The following is a 17055-nucleotide window of genomic DNA, read 5'->3' as shown; positions in this document are numbered from 1 at the left end:
GCTGTCACAGGGCCGACCTTCATCATAGCTGCGCAGCACAAACATCCCGTCATCGAGGCTACGTCACCATGGTCACGCCCCGCGACACCCTTAACTCGAATGGGCGGGGGAGAAAAGTTGATTCCAATTAAATAAAATATTGTATTAGATAAATCTATCGTGTTGAAATAAAGTACATTTTTATAGAAACTACTTATGCTAACAACTGCAACTGTCATTTCCATTCTAGAAATTTCAGGTTTGCTTAGTAATCGCAAATGTTTCCCCCCTTCCTTCGTGATGTGGTATCGTCCTGGTAAACCAGACCAGGCAAACCAGAGCGTCATATTAGCTTTATAGGACGGCGGAAGAGTCGGGCTCCGTTCTGTACGGTTTCTGTGAAGTTCTCAAATTACATTAACTATAATACAGCCAAATAAGCTCCTGTCAACGATTTTGCCTTGTCTGTACGTATTCTTCAAGTTAAACTATGTCAACCCCGGCCAGAAGAAGACTTATGAGAGATTTTAAACGGTGAGTTGGTGTACAGGAATTATGCCGACATCGTTAGCCGTTTTGACAATTCGGAGCTATCGTTATGCTAGCTTGTGTTAGCCCGATATAGCTAATCACTGTTTTTTCAGGATATAGTTCATTTATGAGTTCCCTGTGTAAAAACAACCACAAGGCAACCGCTATGCTTCTGCGAATGTGAATCTTTTATGTGATTTTTTTTTTTTTTCCAAAGCGCTTCGTCTTACCGTGACGCTAACGGAGCTAGCTAATGCTAGCAGGTTGGTTGACTAAGGCTTCTGTCAACGTACAGCTCCTAGCTGCCTCTTTAAACCTTTTAGCTTTAAATGTGCGTGAGGAGTGGCCGGACGGACATTTTTCATGGTTTAAGCATATTTTTTCAACGCATTCAACCCAAGTACTCCACGAATGTATTCCTTCCGTTTATCTTATATTTCCGCTTGATAGTTGCGTTGTTAACCAGCGCAAAAGGTTCGACATCCCCACGGTCGAAAACTTACCAAAGTTTGAGTTAATAAGGTAAATAATAACGCCAAGAAGTGAAACGCGAATTAACAGAACAAAGTAAAATTATTATGTAAATTCCCGAGTAGAAAACAATATGTCAAAGGTAAGAAACAGTAAAACAAAGCGAATGCCAGGCCGTGCAGTGGCGTTCAGCTCCGTTTATAACCGCAATGTAACACTGTCCACGGAAAATGTTTTTGTTTTCTTCGTAAACGATCCTAACTGTGAGTTACTGGACCTCTTCGGGGTCCTTAAACGTGTTTTGATCTCACTGTAAATCGAGCCTCTGCTCTTTTGACTATGTCATATTTGAAGTATCAGTATTCAGGAATGTGAGGAGGTATTTCCAGGTGTTTGGGAGGAATATAGTTTGGTGTAGCCCAAACCTATTACTGATATGGCTTTTTAAATTATTTTTTTCTTTTATTCATGTTTAGTTTCATCTTCAGTGAATTTCGCGTATTTTTATCTTTATATGGAGGGAGCAAGATTTAAGTTCAGAATAAACACAACACTTTGTGATGGCAGCTGACTCAGTTATGTGGAGATAAGTGCCAATAAATGGGTAGTGATTGAGCAACTCACAGTAGAACAATTATATAATGTTTTTGAGGCTTCATTGCAAGTTAGGTAGTTAAGGTAATTTAAAATTTTAACAGCTAACTTTGAGCAGGTACAATATAAGCATCTTTGTAGCATATGATGTAAATTAACTAATTCTGTATTTAGTAAATAATAGTTCCTACAGTTTATCATTAATGGCACTGACACATTGTGTTAGGTTAGGAAGAGGAAACCATGGCACCAGCTGTGTTTCCAAGTACAGGTATGTTTTTTTTGACCTTATAAATGTGGGTGTGGTTAGACAATGAAAGGAGACATTTGATTGTGAAATGCACCTTTCTGTGGACTGAGTGGAGAAATACAGCTTCTGGTCATTACCTTTGAGGCCTTGAAACTTTGCTTCAGTGTATTCATTTACTTAACCTTTTGGGTATGCAGTCTACAAGAGGATCCTCCAGCTGGTGTCAGTGGTGCCCCTTCTGAAAACAACATCATGGTGTGGAATGCAGTCATCTTTGGGTAAGAAATTAATTTGGTTCTGAAGTGTAGATCTTATTTTTGTGTCCGAACAAATGACAAAATATCACTTTTCTCTAAATTTACAGCCCTGAAGGAACTCCCTTTGAGGATGGTAAGTACCTCACTGTATATAGAGAGAAACAGAGTTAAATGTAGTAACTTAATCAACAATCTCCCTGAATAGAATTAATTGAAAAAAGACTCCTCAAGTCACTGCTCCAAAGTGTTCTCACTTGGTCTAAAATCTCATATGAATGTGTTCCTTTGTTTCAGGTACATTTAAACTCATTGTAGAATTCACAGAAGAATATCCCAACAAACCCCCTACAGTGCGATTTGTGTCAAAGATGTTTCATCCAAATGGTAAGAACATGATCACCTGCTGCCTGGTTATAGTGTTAATGTTATTTGTGGCCTGTTAATAATTGTTTGTCTCTACAGTCTACGCGGATGGCAGTATATGTTTAGACATCCTACAGAATCGTTGGAGCCCCACTTATGATGTGTCCTCTATTCTAACATCTATCCAGGTAAGAAGTGTCAATATTTAACAGTAAAAGAACAGATTTCATTATTATGGCATATTATTGTAAATTTGATTATGGTAACCATTCATCAAGATAAATTTAAAAACATTAAGTGCATTTCCAATTGACTAATTATTGTGGCAATATTATAAATGTATAATAAAAATATGTATATTTTCCTCTGAGAAACAAAAAGCTGCTACTGCAAATTCAGGCCCATCCACTGAAACTAGGTTTAATGTCAGTGTGTAGGACTGCAGCTGACCACCCACTGATTGAATAATCTCCACTGATATCATCATATGAACCAAATAAATGTCCCAAATTGTAAGCTTCAACATATCGGTAACATCTGAGAATTTCTGAATATTGTTTTCTTATATATCAACTCATTTTTAATTTAATGTTGTGTTGATTCATTAAGTGCTGTTAATACATTAAAATAATGACTAAACAAATGATAGAAAATAAAATGTAGAATTTATAATTAAATTCAAAAGATTAGAGATTTTAGTTTGTAAAAGTACAGTGACAAACTGGAAAATTTTCAATATTGTGCAATGTTATTGCACAATAGCTAAAGGGCATGACAGTTTTGTTTTTTGTTCAATCTTTTAGGAGTACTGAGTAGATGAATGAGTTGATTCAGGTTTGTTCTTTTCCATTAAAATCTTCTCTCCCCCTGCAGTCCCTGCTTGATGAGCCAAACCCCAACAGTCCGGCCAACAGCCAGGCAGCTCAGCTGTACCAGGAGAACAAACGGGAATACGAGAAACGCGTCTCTGCCATCGTAGAACAAAGCTGGAGAGACAGTTGACCTGATACTTGTGATTGCTTCTCTCCCTCCATTGTTAAGCTGTGTGTACTGCAAGTTTTAGTGGAATACCTCTTAATTTTTTGACCCTCCCCTCTTTTAATTTTAAGCTTTTATGCACTTTACCCTCAACTTTCCATCATAAAACATCTTGTTCCTGCCCGACAAAGAGGGCCTTTTTGTTTTTTCTATTCTCGCCCCCTTTTAAAGTTCATCAGGGGAAATGTGCTGAATCTTGCCTTGATGTAATATCATTGTGGACTTGAGGGCCATTACTTAAAATCCTGGTGTGTTCCAACTTGCTCTAATAACTCCATGATTAATTATGTTTTGTGTCTCAAGAGGGTGCATCGTTAAGTCATGGGTCCTTTTCTGTTGTGAGCCTGATTTGTTGTCAGTTTATTTTCACAAGGCAGTTGGATGATGAGCAGCCGGAGCATCATGGACTACAACTAAGTCACCATTACACCGTGTCCTTTGCTGTGTTGTGAACTGTTACATGCATGACGGAGTGTATTCACTTTCCCGTTCACTTGTGTATATAAGAAACCTGCAACTGAAATTATGTACAGATTTTGCACTGGTTGTCCCCCATGTCACCTTTTCCAGTACTTGTAAATAAAAAAAGGCAAAGTCATCCTTATATGGATATGCATTTTCTTTTTAGTTGGTGCAAAAGTTATTTTACTTTACGAAGTTTGATAGGCATCTACGTGTGTGTGTGTGTGTGTGTGTGTGTGTACATACACACACTACACATTAGTCAAACATTAACTATATACTGGTGTAAACTGGGACTTGTTGGGGATTAATGCTTCAGTGGGAGATCTACACTGTACATTCTCATTGTAACCTAAAACCCCTCTGAATACAAGTAATAAATAATCCACCACAAACAAGGATAAATGTTGGTAGCAACAATGGCCACTTGTGTAGGGTATGTCGTAGGCTCTACAGAAATTCATAGTCAAGTCTAAATCAGGCCTTGACTGGGAAAGTGGACCGTGGTAAAGCCAAAGTTCTCATAAGTTCTGTTTCTGGAGATGGTGATACCAGAAAATCCACTGTGTAAGATCTTATTTTGAGATCTTTGTTAGAGCAGCAAAATAAAATTATATATTCAATCAAAATTAAAATGCATACTCTCCACTGGCAGTTCTTTAAGTAATACTGCAGAATCATTAGCTCTTACCTAAAACCCATTAAATAAATCATCTCATTTTATCATAAAGGTAGTAGCATTGTTGCTCTTGTACAATGTTCTAGTGAAATGCAGTAGGCCGCAATTCTGTTGTAATTACAGATCAATGATTACAGAAAACGATGCATGTGAAATCACTGCACAGTGAACTTTGAGTGTTGATTATACAGAACACAGAATCCATGTTTCTGTTTTGTTTTTTATTTGAGTTTATATAGTTAAGCTTGTGATGTTGCATGCAAGATGAAAACAAAGAGGGATGATGTGCAGGACAGCTTGTTACAAACATGCACATGGTTGCATACTGTACTACAGCTACTGTTTGTAAACAACCAGGAGGTGGGATTCTCATTTCTCAGGTACACAGCTGTTACAAAAATAACTATTTACAACACCCCTCTCTTCGTGGATTTTTTTTCTTTTTAGCAAACACTGTTAACTGTAAATGAAGACTAATATAGATAAAATTAAAATTTTCACACAGGAATGTTCATGGGGCCAGGTGAGCTACCTGTTGTAGGCCCTCTCCTTCTTAGCCCTTTCTAAGGCCTTGTCCATGGTCTTCTCATTTTCGCCTCTACACTTCGGGCAGTACCACTTGCCTTTGGGCTTATGATGGAGCCCGACGCAGGAGAAATGAAACCACTCAATAGGACATTCGTCATTATCGCAGCCAATCATCTCGCCGTAAGAAACCTGTTCGCACAGGCAATATGTTGGCTCATCCGGATCGATGGGCAGGTCTGGAGGAGACACTTCTCTCTCTGATTTTCCTTTTGACCTTTTCTTTTTCTTGGAAGATGTTTTGGCCTTCTTTTCCCGAGACGCCCCCACTCCCACTTCTTCTGCATGATCCAGACTCCCGTAGCTTTCCCGATTTTCTCCATTTTTCTGACGTCGTGAGCGTTTCCCTCCAGCCTTTTCTCCACCGCCTGAAGCTGATGTGACCTCATCGCGCTTCTTGTCGTGGTGACTGGGTTTGCCCACAGTAACTGTAGCTGATGTTGAGGACATCAAAGATGCTGCAGTGGTCGTCATGGAGGTGGCCGGAGGAATGTGACTTTCTGGGATTTCTTGAGAGGAAAGGAGAAGTTCTGAATGCCAGTCTATTTGTCGCGTTCGGTTCTCAACCAGCTCCACCTGGAAAAAAAAAAGAACGTTCATGTTTTGTATTTTTTCCAAGTTCACCTAATTTCTTTGACCATGTAGACTAAACCATGACACTTAAATAATCCTAAATACAAATCTATGTGAGAAACCCCAAACTGCATCAGTATCTGCCATATCTGTGCCCCGACAGAGCCAATCAACAGCTGAATCATTTTGCTTGAACTTGCACAAATAAAAGCTTCTTAAAGGACTCTCATTAACCGTTGTGAAGCCTAAATCCTTTTTGGTTTATGTTTTTGTTAAGAGACAATCTGTAGCTCCCTTGGATGCACCGTACGTTTTAAAAAGCCAACTCTGGTTAAGATTTGTTGAACATAAATTTTGCCTTCTTTGCTGAATTAACTAGAAAGAAGTTCATGCTTTCAACAGTTTAGGCTTAGCTGATGGCTAGGGGCTTACAAATGTTACTATAAACAGGTTTACAAAGGGTAAACCTGTGTTATAGAGGGAGGGATGCGTGCCATATGGACTAAAAGGATTTTAGCAGCTGTGTATCTGGTTCCACTCCCGGTCGCCCAGTCCTTCCCTGCATGTCATTCCCTCTGTACCCCATTTCCTGTTTATCGCTACTGTGCTATCCATATAAAGGCAAAAGCCTGAAAATAGTTTTTAAAAATATATAAATGTGAATGTTTATAGAGAAATTATAATCAAAGCTATCCAGTGTAATAATGCATCACAAAAGGAACACAGCCCAACTGAACTTTGACATACCAAACATGCCAAACAGGAAGGTCAAACATAGTGTTATGTTTCTGGTAACTGTCTAGCTTGTATCTACAATAGACTTATTTCATGTTTACTGCTGGAGTCTTGTAAATGTTTAGTGTTTTTTTTTTTTTCTTTCTTTCTACTACAGATTTCCAAAAAGAATTTAAATGTAAAGCTCATTCAGTCCTGATACAAAAGACCTCTAAAAAGATCCATAAAACCCATTTTCTCCTTTTCCTGTAGTTAGGGTAGGCGTTCTTGCACATATGTCACAGAAGAAGAGTAACGTAGCTTCATCAATGCACACATTAAGACCTGACAGCTACTTTTATTGTCCGGTTTTTCTTCCACATACCATTTGACCAGCAATCTGGATCTTTTCATCTCCAAGCTCCTGACTACGAATTAGTGCCCTCTGAATAGACAACTGAAGCTTGCGCCTCTGAAGGGAGTCGGATTCACGGCGATACCGCTCATAAGCATCATCAAGCTCCTTCAGAACATCTGACAAAAAGAAGAAGAAAAAAAAGATTCAGGGAAAAATAAGAACAGAAATACACCGCATGTTCAATTGTATGACATCAAAGGTGTTTTATAAAGGTTCTATAAACCCCTGACTATGAGCTGTTGTCTTCACCATCTTCCTATTACAAAGTTAAAACATCTGTCATCATTCAAACTTGCTTGCTACTGTTAAACCATAAGTTCCAATTTATTAGGTTATTATCAGCTAAAACTGTAAAAGAATGGCCAAAAACATCACACTATAACAACGTCTACATTGATGATTCTAACACGTGGAGTTTGTGATGTGCTTGTACTTAATTTGAGAGGTGTATATATTTGTTTTTGTTTTGTTTTTTACCCTCATTAATACAGACGGAGCAGCAGCATGACTACGGGTTGAAGAGTAAGAAGAATAAATCATTGCAAGCTTTTGGATTACTTTGGATTTCATTCAGACAGTTGGCACAATGTCAGGCAATATTGCTACTCAAGCATTACTGCTACATTACAGTTTTAATCAAAATCTTCTGGAAGCAAGTGTCACTAAAGTTTACTGTAACTAAATAAACACTGTATTTTGATCATGTATTACGTGCTTAAAAATGAGATTAAACTGATTGCCAGAGCTGGTTAGCAACTGGTGCATATATTATAGTAATGTAGTTATACATAGCATGTACATGTTATTTATTAATGTCATATGCACTACTATTTTGTAGTGCATATGGGACCGTTTCTCTTTTGCTTAATCTCAATCTTATGTTTTATTTTTTATTTAATGTCATTTCTTAAATTACTTTATTTCATCACTGTTATAAATAAAATTTTGCACCACCTCACATAATAAGCCCTTCAGTATGGGACTGTACTAAATACAAATCTTTTATCCAACTATTCTCTTCTGCTCATCCAATTCAAAATCACAGAGGTGCTGGAACTAGCTGTCATAGGCTGAGAGGCGAGGGACACCTCAGATAGGTCACCAGGGCTAAGACATGGAGCTCACAACACATCAAGCTCACATACTGTGAATTTGCAATCACCAATATACCTAACCTCGTGCATGTTTTACGACCAAGGTAGGAAGTACTGGTAGGGAGGCCAATGGGGAGAACATGCTAACTCCACATAGAAAGGCCTCAGACTGGATTCAAACCAAGGATTTTCTTGTGAGGCAGTAGTGTTAACCCACTGTGCCACGGGATATTTTGTATTTGTATTGTTTATGCAGCTGTTGTAAACAGTGATTTCCCTTGTAGGATAAAGTATCTATCATACAGTATTTAATCGCCCGTTGCTAAGTATATAATACAGCAACTGCTAATGTAGTACATACAATAGCAATTATTACACTTGTACACTTGTGTGGCTGTAGGTTAACTCTATCTATTTGTTCACAGGTAAAATCCACACCTTAAATCACAGATCTTTCTAGGCTACATTAAATTTAATGTGATTGTACTTTTTTTTTTCAAATTTCACCATGAAACCTAAACAAATGAAAACATCACAGAGTAATATTTACCTTGATACTTGGCATCAATTTCCTTCATGAGTGACACGCTCCTTTGCAAATCAAAAGGAAGGGACTCCACCAGGTCCAAATACTCCTCCACATAGTTCACAACAACATGACCTGGGTCACCATTGGTCGGGTTGAGCATTGCGGATCCGTTTCCCCGTCGGAGCACTCCTACACCAGCACCTGTTAACAACAACATTAGCTTTTTCACTGCTGAATCAAGTTTGCACGTAAATATTACTTCACTGTCTCAAACGTTTTTGATTATGAACCATCATAACGTGTTTTCGTCGTGTTTACTAACACTTGTAATCATGAATCAGTTCTGGGCTGCAGACATGCAGAAGAGAAGACAACTGATCTGCAGTCAGCCATACTGATGAAACTGCTACGTGTACTGCGAATGTGCCAACTGTTAGCTAACTCTAACTACCAATGCAAGATCTGCAAAGAAATACAAGACCCGATGACTTCCGGTGGATAGCTGATAACTTGAAGTTGCTCGTATGTTCACTGGGGTGTCCTTATTACAAGGTCTTCACAACTACAATGGAGCAGACAACTGTAATGCTAGCTAGCAGTGTTTACCGGGGAACTGTAATCATCCTGGCTATGTGGAAGAATCACAGACGGATATGCTATCACGAAGCCAGCGACAAACAACCAGACACAAGTGAAGTGCTGTGCTTGAATATTTCATAAACAACAGCAGCCGCCCTCTGTGTGTCCAATGCTTGCCAAAGCTAACTACAGCAGCTATCCTACCCTGCTACTGCTGAGTCCATTTTAACGTCAAGTAACGAGTCCCAACTTTTTCCAGTTTGCAAGTTTATGACTCTCTTAGTCTACACCAAACACTTATAAAAATAGGATTTTCAAAATGTGGCGTTAACGGTGCAAGTCGCTGCTAAACGTTTTGGAAAGTTACCTCTTAATTTGACAAACACAACGCTTTGAACGACGGTCACCGAAGTGAATACGTTTCACCTTCAACACATTAAGCACCCACTGAACATTTACGGACTATTCTAGCTAACACGACGCAGACAAACAGAACAGTCTTTTACTGCTTTGGCACTTTATTTTAACACGTTGGCTTTGGTGTGTCTGTTAGCTGGATTAGCCGGCTAGCTTATAACAATACTAAACGAAATTCGGCTCCAATCCTCACGGAAACAAATAGCAGAGACCTCGCCACACTCATTTAGTTGCCATTTAAGCAGAGGGTAAGTGAACATACCTGTGAATGCTCCGAGTTAACCTTACAGACTCTGTGATGCTGCTGTGGGTCTTGTTGCTAACGCTAGGTTGTGTGTGTAACTACGGTGCACACGCAGCAACGGCGCTAGCTGTCGGCTAATTCAGCTATGCGCATGCGCCGCATACTTTACACGAATCACACACATCTCACTCTTCTGCCTTTAGGTTTACGATTACGATGCTGCAACCAACCAAATCAATCTTTGTTGTCCAGCAAGTATCAGTTTTCATGCAAGTTAATGTTCCCCACTGACTCTATAAAAAAAAAGTCACGTTTTCTACAGTCACTCACCCAGTAATACTGCCATGACACATAGATGGGTTTTAAGAACTTGGTCAAAACAAACAAACAAACGGGAAAAAAACCCACACACAAAATCACATTTATAATTTATTTCAAAACGTATACAGGTTTCTGGTTTAGTGTGAGCCCCTTCATCCTAATGTCTCAGTCTCTTTGGTGGGCTTGGTGAAGGCATTCATTATTCAACTAGTGGTTTTCTTTTTGTTACATTTCCATTAAACACAACACAAACAACATGTCAGTGTGTATATTTTGCACCAGATTTCGATTCCAGGTTCAAAACAGTCATTAAAATTCAGCTTAAGAAGAACATTTCTTTCAATCCCAAAGAGGCTGTGTTAGGAGCGTAAAATTATTTCTCTTTATACAACTGTTTGCATCGCTGACTGTTTTTAGCTTTCGAACAGCTTTTTGAAGGCTGAGCCGATCTCCTGGATCATGTCTGAGGTGGTGGTGGACCTGCCGTGCTGCTGGAATGCTTGACTGTTGCACTGCCTGGTGAGCGAACAGGCACCAAATGCAGCAACCACTGATGGATTCACACTACAGGGGAGCAAAGGGGGGGGGGGGGGGGGGGGGATATACATCCAAATAAAGTATCATGTACATTTCTCCTGCAAACATCACACTTTATGCATGCATTACATAAAAAAAGCAAAAATTCCTCTTTATTTAGAAGTGGTCAGAACACTTGGTGATCATTTTTATACACTTTCGGCATGCAAATAAGCGCATTCTATAGGTAATATGTGTAAATATTAAAAAAAAATATATATTATTTTTCATGCATTGAGCCCTGAAAAGCTTGGCCTATATATTCATTCAAACATAGCAAAAAAAGCAAAAATCATGCCTTCACCTTCTGATCATTCCTGCTGCGGAAGCAGCATGGGCCCAGTGTGCCAGCACTCCCATAGACCCAGAAAGGAGATCCCCCTGTCCACCGCATCGTCTCCCACTGCCTTCTAAGCTGCATGAGTACACTACAAACAGTGGTACATAACACAAGGTCACAAAAAGATACTCCAAAGCATCTGAGAATAAAGGTGAACGATCAGCTGGAAGAAATTAAATCATGTTCTGTTTGATGCCAACCTTTGCTGCCATCTGTGATGAAATCCTGCTCCCCCTTCAGCACCAAGGTGAGGTTGCCCATAGCTACACTGAGCTGCATGACGCTTCGCTGATAATCACTGCTGTCCATGGGTTCATGGTGCTAACGCACACAGATGAGGTAAAAAGACACATCAGCATAGAGGATCACATGTAATTTGCTGTCAACTAGTGAGTGGGACTGAATTGTGCCAAGAAACTTACCAATGCCTCATACAATCGAGTGAATTCCATAAAGTTAGGCGTAAGGATGCCCTTCTGGTACCCTTGGATAACAGATGGTTGCTGTGTAATCAGCCATAATCCGTCCTGTTAAAAATGATCACACACACACACTATGTATGACTTAGCAAATGAAACGCCATCTGCTCCACAGCTGGGACTTATCAAGACTTACTGCATCAATGACTATGGGGATATCTCTTGCTTTCGTTTTCTCAATGACCTCCTGAAATAGAGAGAGAGAGCACAGGGTCTGTCTTTAATAAGCCTTCCGTTGGGGTGGGAAAAAAAGAAGAAGTAATTTATCAGCCACCAATAACACTTGTGCTATATAACAAGTGTTAGCAATAAGAATAGTCCGCCATGCTTATGCAGAAGTATCTAGCAGAGTAGCCCAGACTGTGTTGAGTGCAAGGAAGAATGAATATGCTCCACGTGCCTTTGCTGTTTTCAATAATAAGTCTTCTCTTCCTAAGCCTGGTCCCACCACAAGTCCATGTAGTCTCGGAAGCCATTTTTCTATTTCTTCCACCGCGTTAGGACTGTCCCTTCATTCACACACATACACACACACATTGTCAGACATGCTGGAATGGACAGTTTAATCTTAAAGTTTCCATTAGTTTGCAAGGCAAACACGCACACACAAAGTGAAGACTGATAACACTGTAACAGGTCTCTGAAGTGAGCAAACCCAAATAGAAAGCAGTCGATGTTAATGTTTTCTGTAAGTGCCTCTTGTAGAGAAATGAGCCTTTTAACAGATTTTTGCTATTCCAAGCTAATAATGGCTTTCTAAGAGCACACTGGCACAGGCTCACCAAACTGAAACGCAGTCATTAATGTTATTGTAAGGTTCCCAAGCCGCTCCAGCCACGACAAGTAAGCGTGAGCTGTGAAGGTTTGTACTGTCACACTGACAGAATACCCAGAACTATGACACTACCCGTTCATGATCTGACAAATTTCAGAAATTTAAATATTTAGGACAATGATTACAGAATCATTGCGAGAAAGCAGCATGTTAATTATAACACGCAACCTTTAATAGAACGGAGTAGAACGATAATAGTGAAATGCAGAATTTGGCTCCTAATAACATTACAACTCACAACAAAAAAGAAGACGTGCGCAACTATTTATTTTGAGAATCTTACACCTCGGCACAAATCCTGGGTAAACTTTGATTTTTTTGCTTGCAATAAGACACTGTCACATTTGTGAATGCATCCAAATAGCAAATACACACCATTGTACTCTCAATGATCCAACTGCTACCAGCTACCTAAAATACTACAGAAGGACTATTATTGGCTCAGTACTTACAGAACTGGATGGACTATGAGCTCAGGGCTGTATGATTTGATTACAGCTGCAGCATCTTTGGTGCAGAACACGTGAGACAAGTCAGCTCCCTGGAGACGAGAAAAGCACCTTGTTACTTGATAATTTAAAAAAACAACAACACACAATTAGAAAAAAAAAAAAGGGGAAAAAAAATGAATGGACAAAACTGATAGTCAAGCATTACTGCCTACCACTTTTAAAGCAGAGATGGCAGCAAAGTAAGGAGCTCCAGTGTAGCTTTAGAGATAAGAGATGAAGAGAAATTAGGGCAAATGTTCCACTGAATTAGTTTTTTTCTTTTAAATCATGCAGGAATCTTTTCTGCAACATACTCTTGACATCCTCCAATGATCCCAATACGTCCATCTTGTCCCTTGTGTTTTTTGGATGTCAGCGGAGGGACTATGTTCTTTACCAGTGACAGGATGTCATCCTCCATACCTCTGTGCGACGTGGAGCCCAAACCGTAGAAGCGCTCAAACACTGAGGAGATAAACAAAGTGAGAGTGTTCAGCATACGAGCTAGTTTCAAACCACTGTGGACAACAACAACACACTCACACGATCCAAAATAAGAATAATAACTGAGTGTGATCTTTCACATTACAGCTAATCTGCCTTCAGGTTTCTCTCCACATCAAGGCTTCACGCGTAGCACAGGAACTAAATACCTAACGCCTGAGGGTCTGCGCTCAGAAATGGATTCTGCTGTGCGAGAGAGTCTGTCTGGGGCGAAGGGCGTTTGGGAAGACTGGAGTGGCCACGTGTATGCGACGGGGAGGTACTGGAAATGACCGGAGCGGGGCCAGGATTCGTCGTCTTGGACAGAGCAGATGCTGAGCCGGGTCTGGCAGAGGAGATGCTGGCGAACATCTGGCCAAGCATCTGAAGCATGTGCAGTTCCCGGGCATGCTCAGCTTCCCGGCGCCGGTCTTCTGCTTGCAAGCGCTGCTCTTCCATCCGGTAGAAGTTGTCCTCGGCTTGGGCGCTCTGCTCCAGGAACTGCTCCATCAGCTTCTCCATGGGGAAGTTGGCGCGTCGCTTCCTGGGCCGTTTGGGTGCTCTGGCTGACAAACAGCTGGCCGACTGGCTGCTGTTAGGCGGCTTCGCACAAGTCCCTGAAGAGGAGAAGGGTGTGACATTATGTTAGCACACATACTCGAGTCACACTCGAGGCACTGAAACATGATAAAGCCACAAAAAAGTGACAGTGGATAAGGTTGGACTTACCATTATTCCCCACTGTCACTTTAACCGGAATGGGGATGGGAACAGTTGGGTATTCCAGCTTGACTTCAGTCTCAGCGGGATAAGGACACTCCCCTGTGCTCTCAGAGTAAGCATCCTGAGCATCTTCCCCATCCTCCTCCGGGCCATCGACGGCCTCCTCTCCTCCCGCACCGCTGTCTATAAACTCCTGGGCGTCCATACTCGGCCGGTTACTCAAAATCCTCTCCATGGTGTCATAAAACTTGCAGATCTTGTGATACTGCCCATTATTCCGCAGATTGCCCTCCTTCGCCAACAAGTACTGCCTCTTGAGGCTTTTGATCCGCACCCTGCACTGCTCGGGCGTCCTTTCAAACCCCATGGCTCCCAGCCTCCGGGAGACGTCGCGGTACACGAAGCTGTTTCGGAAGTTTCCATCCAGCGCCGCCTGGATGTCCTGCTCTCCCCAGATGTTCAGTAGCGTCCTCGTCTCCACGTCCGACCACAGGAAGCCCCGCGTTGTGTTCGCTTGCATAGCTGATCCAAAACAGGCCAGCTCCCGGCGTAACCTCCACCCCCGGGGAATAAGTTGATTGGAGATGTTGACAATGCGGATTATGACGGCCGTTTGCTCTGGGTCTCTGCGCTCAGCCGCATCAACGCCGCGGACCACCGTCAGCCCAAACAACGACAAACGGCCATTTCGCTAGCTCAGAAGGACCAGCCGGGGTAATAATTTTGGTGTTAAACTTGAAGATCATCACAACGTGTGCAGGTCAAACTATTTGTAAGCTAGCTAAAAGCCTAGCCTTCTGTGTTTATCCCATTCGTGTCGTTGTCAAAATGCGTAACGCTGGGATAAACCGACAGGAGATCGGCTACAAGAGCCGTTTTGAAGCGGTAACGCTACATCGAGTAAATGTCCAAACTGACCTCTGATCAGTCCTTTGAGGTTAACTTCACCTTTCTCCGCCTGGTCCCCCGCCCCGCGAACTCAAGTCTGCGGGGTCCTAGAGACCCACCCCGCCTCAACAACGAGCCAAACTGTCAGCTGGTCGGCCAACATGGAGAGCACTGGACGACTCTAACGGCTCAGCTAACGTTACAGTCTAAAGCTAGGTTTTAATGAAGTAAAACTTTGAGATAACTTCCGTCTCTTTTACCTTTCTCGTTTAAACAGGCCAAGGCGGCGATAAGCGACAGTGCAACTGGGATCGAGCAAAAAGCGAGCGCCTGAATCTGTTGAGGCATGTTCTCATTGTTTGTCTGTCTGCAGCCACCGACTCTCGGAGCTTTATCACGGGCGACAGAGCCCTCTGTGGCACTCAGCTGTCCTTACCTAAACTGCAGCTGCGCTTCAACGCCGGCAAGTGAACGCAAGTGAGCCTGATCATGGGGCGCCCAATAACCCAGTGCAGTACTACAGGAAGCGTGTGATGCCTTTAAAGGCTGCTCGGACACTCCTACATCCAAGTGGGCTGAGGGTGAAATCTGCTGTCGACGAGCCATCAAACCGGAAGCAGTTTTAAGCATGCGCTGCTTTCAGTGACCACTAGATGCTTGGGATATTAAATCACAGTAGAGAGGTGGTCAGTAGGGCCGGATTCTGAGACAACAAGCCCTCCTCCATAGTAAAATGAAGCACACATCAAAATAGACACAGAAGAGTAATAAGGTGCAGATGTTTTTAAATTTATTTGCAGTTTGCATCTATTTGTGCTGGTTTTAATGGGGTTTTCAGCCATATTGCAAGTATAATTGTCCGTTTGCATCTGTTTTTAGAAGTTTTGTATTGTTTAATACTCATTATTCAACCCCTCTGCCATAAAGAACTTCAGGAGGTCAGTCCTACTATTCACTATGAAAGTGTAGAGGTGGTGACAGGCGAACACAGGTGAACCGTCAGGCATAAGATTCCATACACACATATTTCTGTAGCACAAAAAAACAAATTTAAGAAACATGTAAAAATGTATTTTATGTAGAAAATGTAGCATATTTTTATTTATCAAGTCTTCATTTCTAAACAAATATAATATCACCCTTAAAACTACAATTGAATTCATAGATTTAATGCATAATTTAAAATAATTTGTAAATGTAACTAACTTTCTTCTGGTTATTGTTATATTTATTATGAACAGATCACATGTTTCAATCGAGGCAGAAACACGATTGCAAGATTATTGAATATCTTTTTACTTTCTTACAAATATCAGTCTACATTTTAGGCAGGCCATTGGCATAAAGTGAATGAATATTTATTTCTCAGCTAATAATAATAATAATAACAATAATGATAACAATAATAATATTTTTGGTCCAGATTTTAAAGACCACATTGGCATTTTTTAGCCATTTGTCTCAGCTTAACAACGAATATATATATTTTTTTAATCCTCCAAACTAACAGAAAAACACAATTAAGCGACACGTATACCACTAAGAGAGCGTAAAATCCCAGAAGAATGTGTGTTATGCTCAGTTTGAAAACTAACACCCGCCCACCGACTAATGACAAATCGGAATTATAGCCAGTTTTACTTTTCGCCCTGGGTTTTGTCTGGTAGGCATAAAAAAACCTTCAGGCTTGACCGTTCAAATCACACTTAAGCCTTGGAGACCGCTACTAACCCCACACTAAAGGCATAATTGCAACCATTAGGAATGCTTTGAGGAGAAGTATATTATGTAGTATTTGCTGTCAGTGCATTTTAATGAAAGAATAAGAATAAGAAAATCAGACAGGGGTCTTTGTAGTTTCAATGCAACTCTGTCCCTTTTTTCGTCATTGTGTGGAAAATTGTCCTACTCAAGAGGCTGCCCTCTAAGGCAAATGTGAACTTAATCTTTTTTAATAATACAAATATCGACTAAGTAGTTTTTATTTATGACTATTTCCCAGCAGTCTATATCGCCTATACACCTCAACTTATTTGACTTAGGCACGGTTATGTTTATTAATAATAATAATAATAATAATGATAATAATGATGATAATAATAATAATAACTGAACTTGAAAAACTTGAAAATAGTCGTTTTG

General features: G+C 40.7%; 3 protein-coding genes across 7 annotated transcripts; 1 reads left to right on the top strand and 2 right to left on the bottom strand.

Moving 5' to 3' along the window:
- Positions 1 to 295: 295 nt before the first annotated feature.
- Positions 296 to 4087, top strand: ube2al (ubiquitin conjugating enzyme E2 A, like). 2 transcript variants are annotated; one of them, XM_019352753.2, is made up of 7 exons: positions 296 to 513; positions 1802 to 1846; positions 2023 to 2103; positions 2190 to 2215; positions 2377 to 2466; positions 2545 to 2633; positions 3319 to 4087. In XM_019352753.2, exons 1-7 carry the CDS (start codon positions 470 to 472, stop codon positions 3445 to 3447), a joined length of 504 nt encoding a protein of 167 aa, XP_019208298.1. In that variant the 5' UTR covers positions 296 to 469; the 3' UTR covers positions 3448 to 4087. The 2 variants fall into 2 exon arrangements, with proteins under 2 accessions (XP_019208298.1, XP_003452937.1); XM_003452889.5 differs by lacking the exon at positions 1802 to 1846 and having other exon boundaries at positions 305 to 513.
- Positions 4088 to 4830: 743 nt separating this feature from the next.
- On the bottom strand, positions 4831 to 9948 carry ing1 (inhibitor of growth family, member 1). 2 transcript variants are annotated; one of them, XM_019352752.2, is made up of 4 exons: positions 9796 to 9948; positions 8559 to 8738; positions 6882 to 7030; positions 4831 to 5785 (listed from the first exon to the last, which is right to left on the bottom strand). In XM_019352752.2, the coding sequence occupies exons 2-4, from the start codon at positions 8695 to 8697 to the stop codon at positions 5153 to 5155; spliced, it is 921 nt and encodes a 306-aa protein (XP_019208297.1). In that variant the 5' UTR covers positions 8698 to 8738; positions 9796 to 9948; the 3' UTR covers positions 4831 to 5152. The 2 variants fall into 2 exon arrangements, with proteins under 2 accessions (XP_019208297.1, XP_005457915.1); XM_005457858.4 differs by lacking the exon at positions 9796 to 9948 and adding an exon at positions 9484 to 9616.
- Positions 9949 to 10193: 245 nt separating this feature from the next.
- Positions 10194 to 15543, bottom strand: naxd (NAD(P)HX dehydratase). 3 transcript variants are annotated; one of them, XM_013276193.3, is made up of 11 exons: positions 14032 to 15163; positions 13473 to 13919; positions 13134 to 13284; positions 12993 to 13038; positions 12781 to 12869; positions 11894 to 12002; positions 11630 to 11680; positions 11437 to 11541; positions 11215 to 11335; positions 10979 to 11102; positions 10194 to 10662 (listed from the first exon to the last, which is right to left on the bottom strand). In XM_013276193.3, exons 1-11 carry the CDS (start codon positions 14543 to 14545, stop codon positions 10512 to 10514), a joined length of 1908 nt encoding a protein of 635 aa, XP_013131647.1. In that variant the 5' UTR covers positions 14546 to 15163; the 3' UTR covers positions 10194 to 10511. The 3 variants fall into 3 exon arrangements, with proteins under 3 accessions (XP_013131647.1, XP_005457917.1, XP_005457916.1); XM_005457860.4 differs by lacking the exons at positions 13473 to 13919; positions 14032 to 15163 and adding an exon at positions 15350 to 15543; XM_005457859.4 differs by lacking the exons at positions 13473 to 13919; positions 14032 to 15163 and adding an exon at positions 15174 to 15541.
- Between the last annotated feature and the right edge of the window lie 1512 nt (positions 15544 to 17055).

The sequence above is a fragment of the Oreochromis niloticus genome, linkage group LG16 (genome assembly GCF_001858045.2).
Source record: "Oreochromis niloticus isolate F11D_XX linkage group LG16, O_niloticus_UMD_NMBU, whole genome shotgun sequence".
NCBI lineage: Eukaryota > Metazoa > Chordata > Actinopteri > Cichliformes > Cichlidae > Oreochromis > Oreochromis niloticus.
The sequence above is the reverse complement of the archived record's forward strand: the minus strand, read 5'-3'. Positions and strand labels throughout refer to the sequence as shown.

What these genes read in the sequence shown, in the direction of transcription:
- ing1 (XM_019352752.2), bottom strand. Translation starts at nt 8,697, where the DNA reads ATGCTCAACCCGACCAATGGTGACCCAGGTCATGTTGTTGTGAACTAT. An exon ending in AATTGATGCCAAGTATCAAG is followed by an intron (nt 7,031 to 8,558) that starts GTAAATATTACT and finishes TCTTTTTGTCAG; the next exon opens with ATGTTCTGAAGGAGCTTGAT. An exon ending in TCCAGATTGCTGGTCAAATG is followed by an intron (nt 5,786 to 6,881) that starts GTATGTGGAAGA and finishes TTTTTTTTCCAG; the next exon opens with GTGGAGCTGGTTGAGAACCG.
- naxd (XM_013276193.3), bottom strand. Translation starts at nt 14,545, where the DNA reads ATGCAAGCGAACACAACGCGGGGCTTCCTGTGGTCGGACGTGGAGACG. An exon ending in CGCAGACCCTCAGGCGTTAG is followed by an intron (nt 13,285 to 13,472) that starts GTATTTAGTTCC and finishes TTATCTCCTCAG; the next exon opens with TGTTTGAGCGCTTCTACGGT. An exon ending in CATCACAGATGGCAGCAAAG is followed by an intron (nt 11,103 to 11,214) that starts GTTGGCATCAAA and finishes CACTGTTTGTAG; the next exon opens with TGTACTCATGCAGCTTAGAA.
- ube2al (XM_019352753.2), top strand. Translation starts at nt 470, where the DNA reads ATGTCAACCCCGGCCAGAAGAAGACTTATGAGAGATTTTAAACG. An exon ending in TGGAATGCAGTCATCTTTGG is followed by an intron (nt 2,104 to 2,189) that starts GTAAGAAATTAA and finishes CTAAATTTACAG; the next exon opens with CCCTGAAGGAACTCCCTTTG. An exon ending in CTATTCTAACATCTATCCAG is followed by an intron (nt 2,634 to 3,318) that starts GTAAGAAGTGTC and finishes CTCCCCCTGCAG; the next exon opens with TCCCTGCTTGATGAGCCAAA.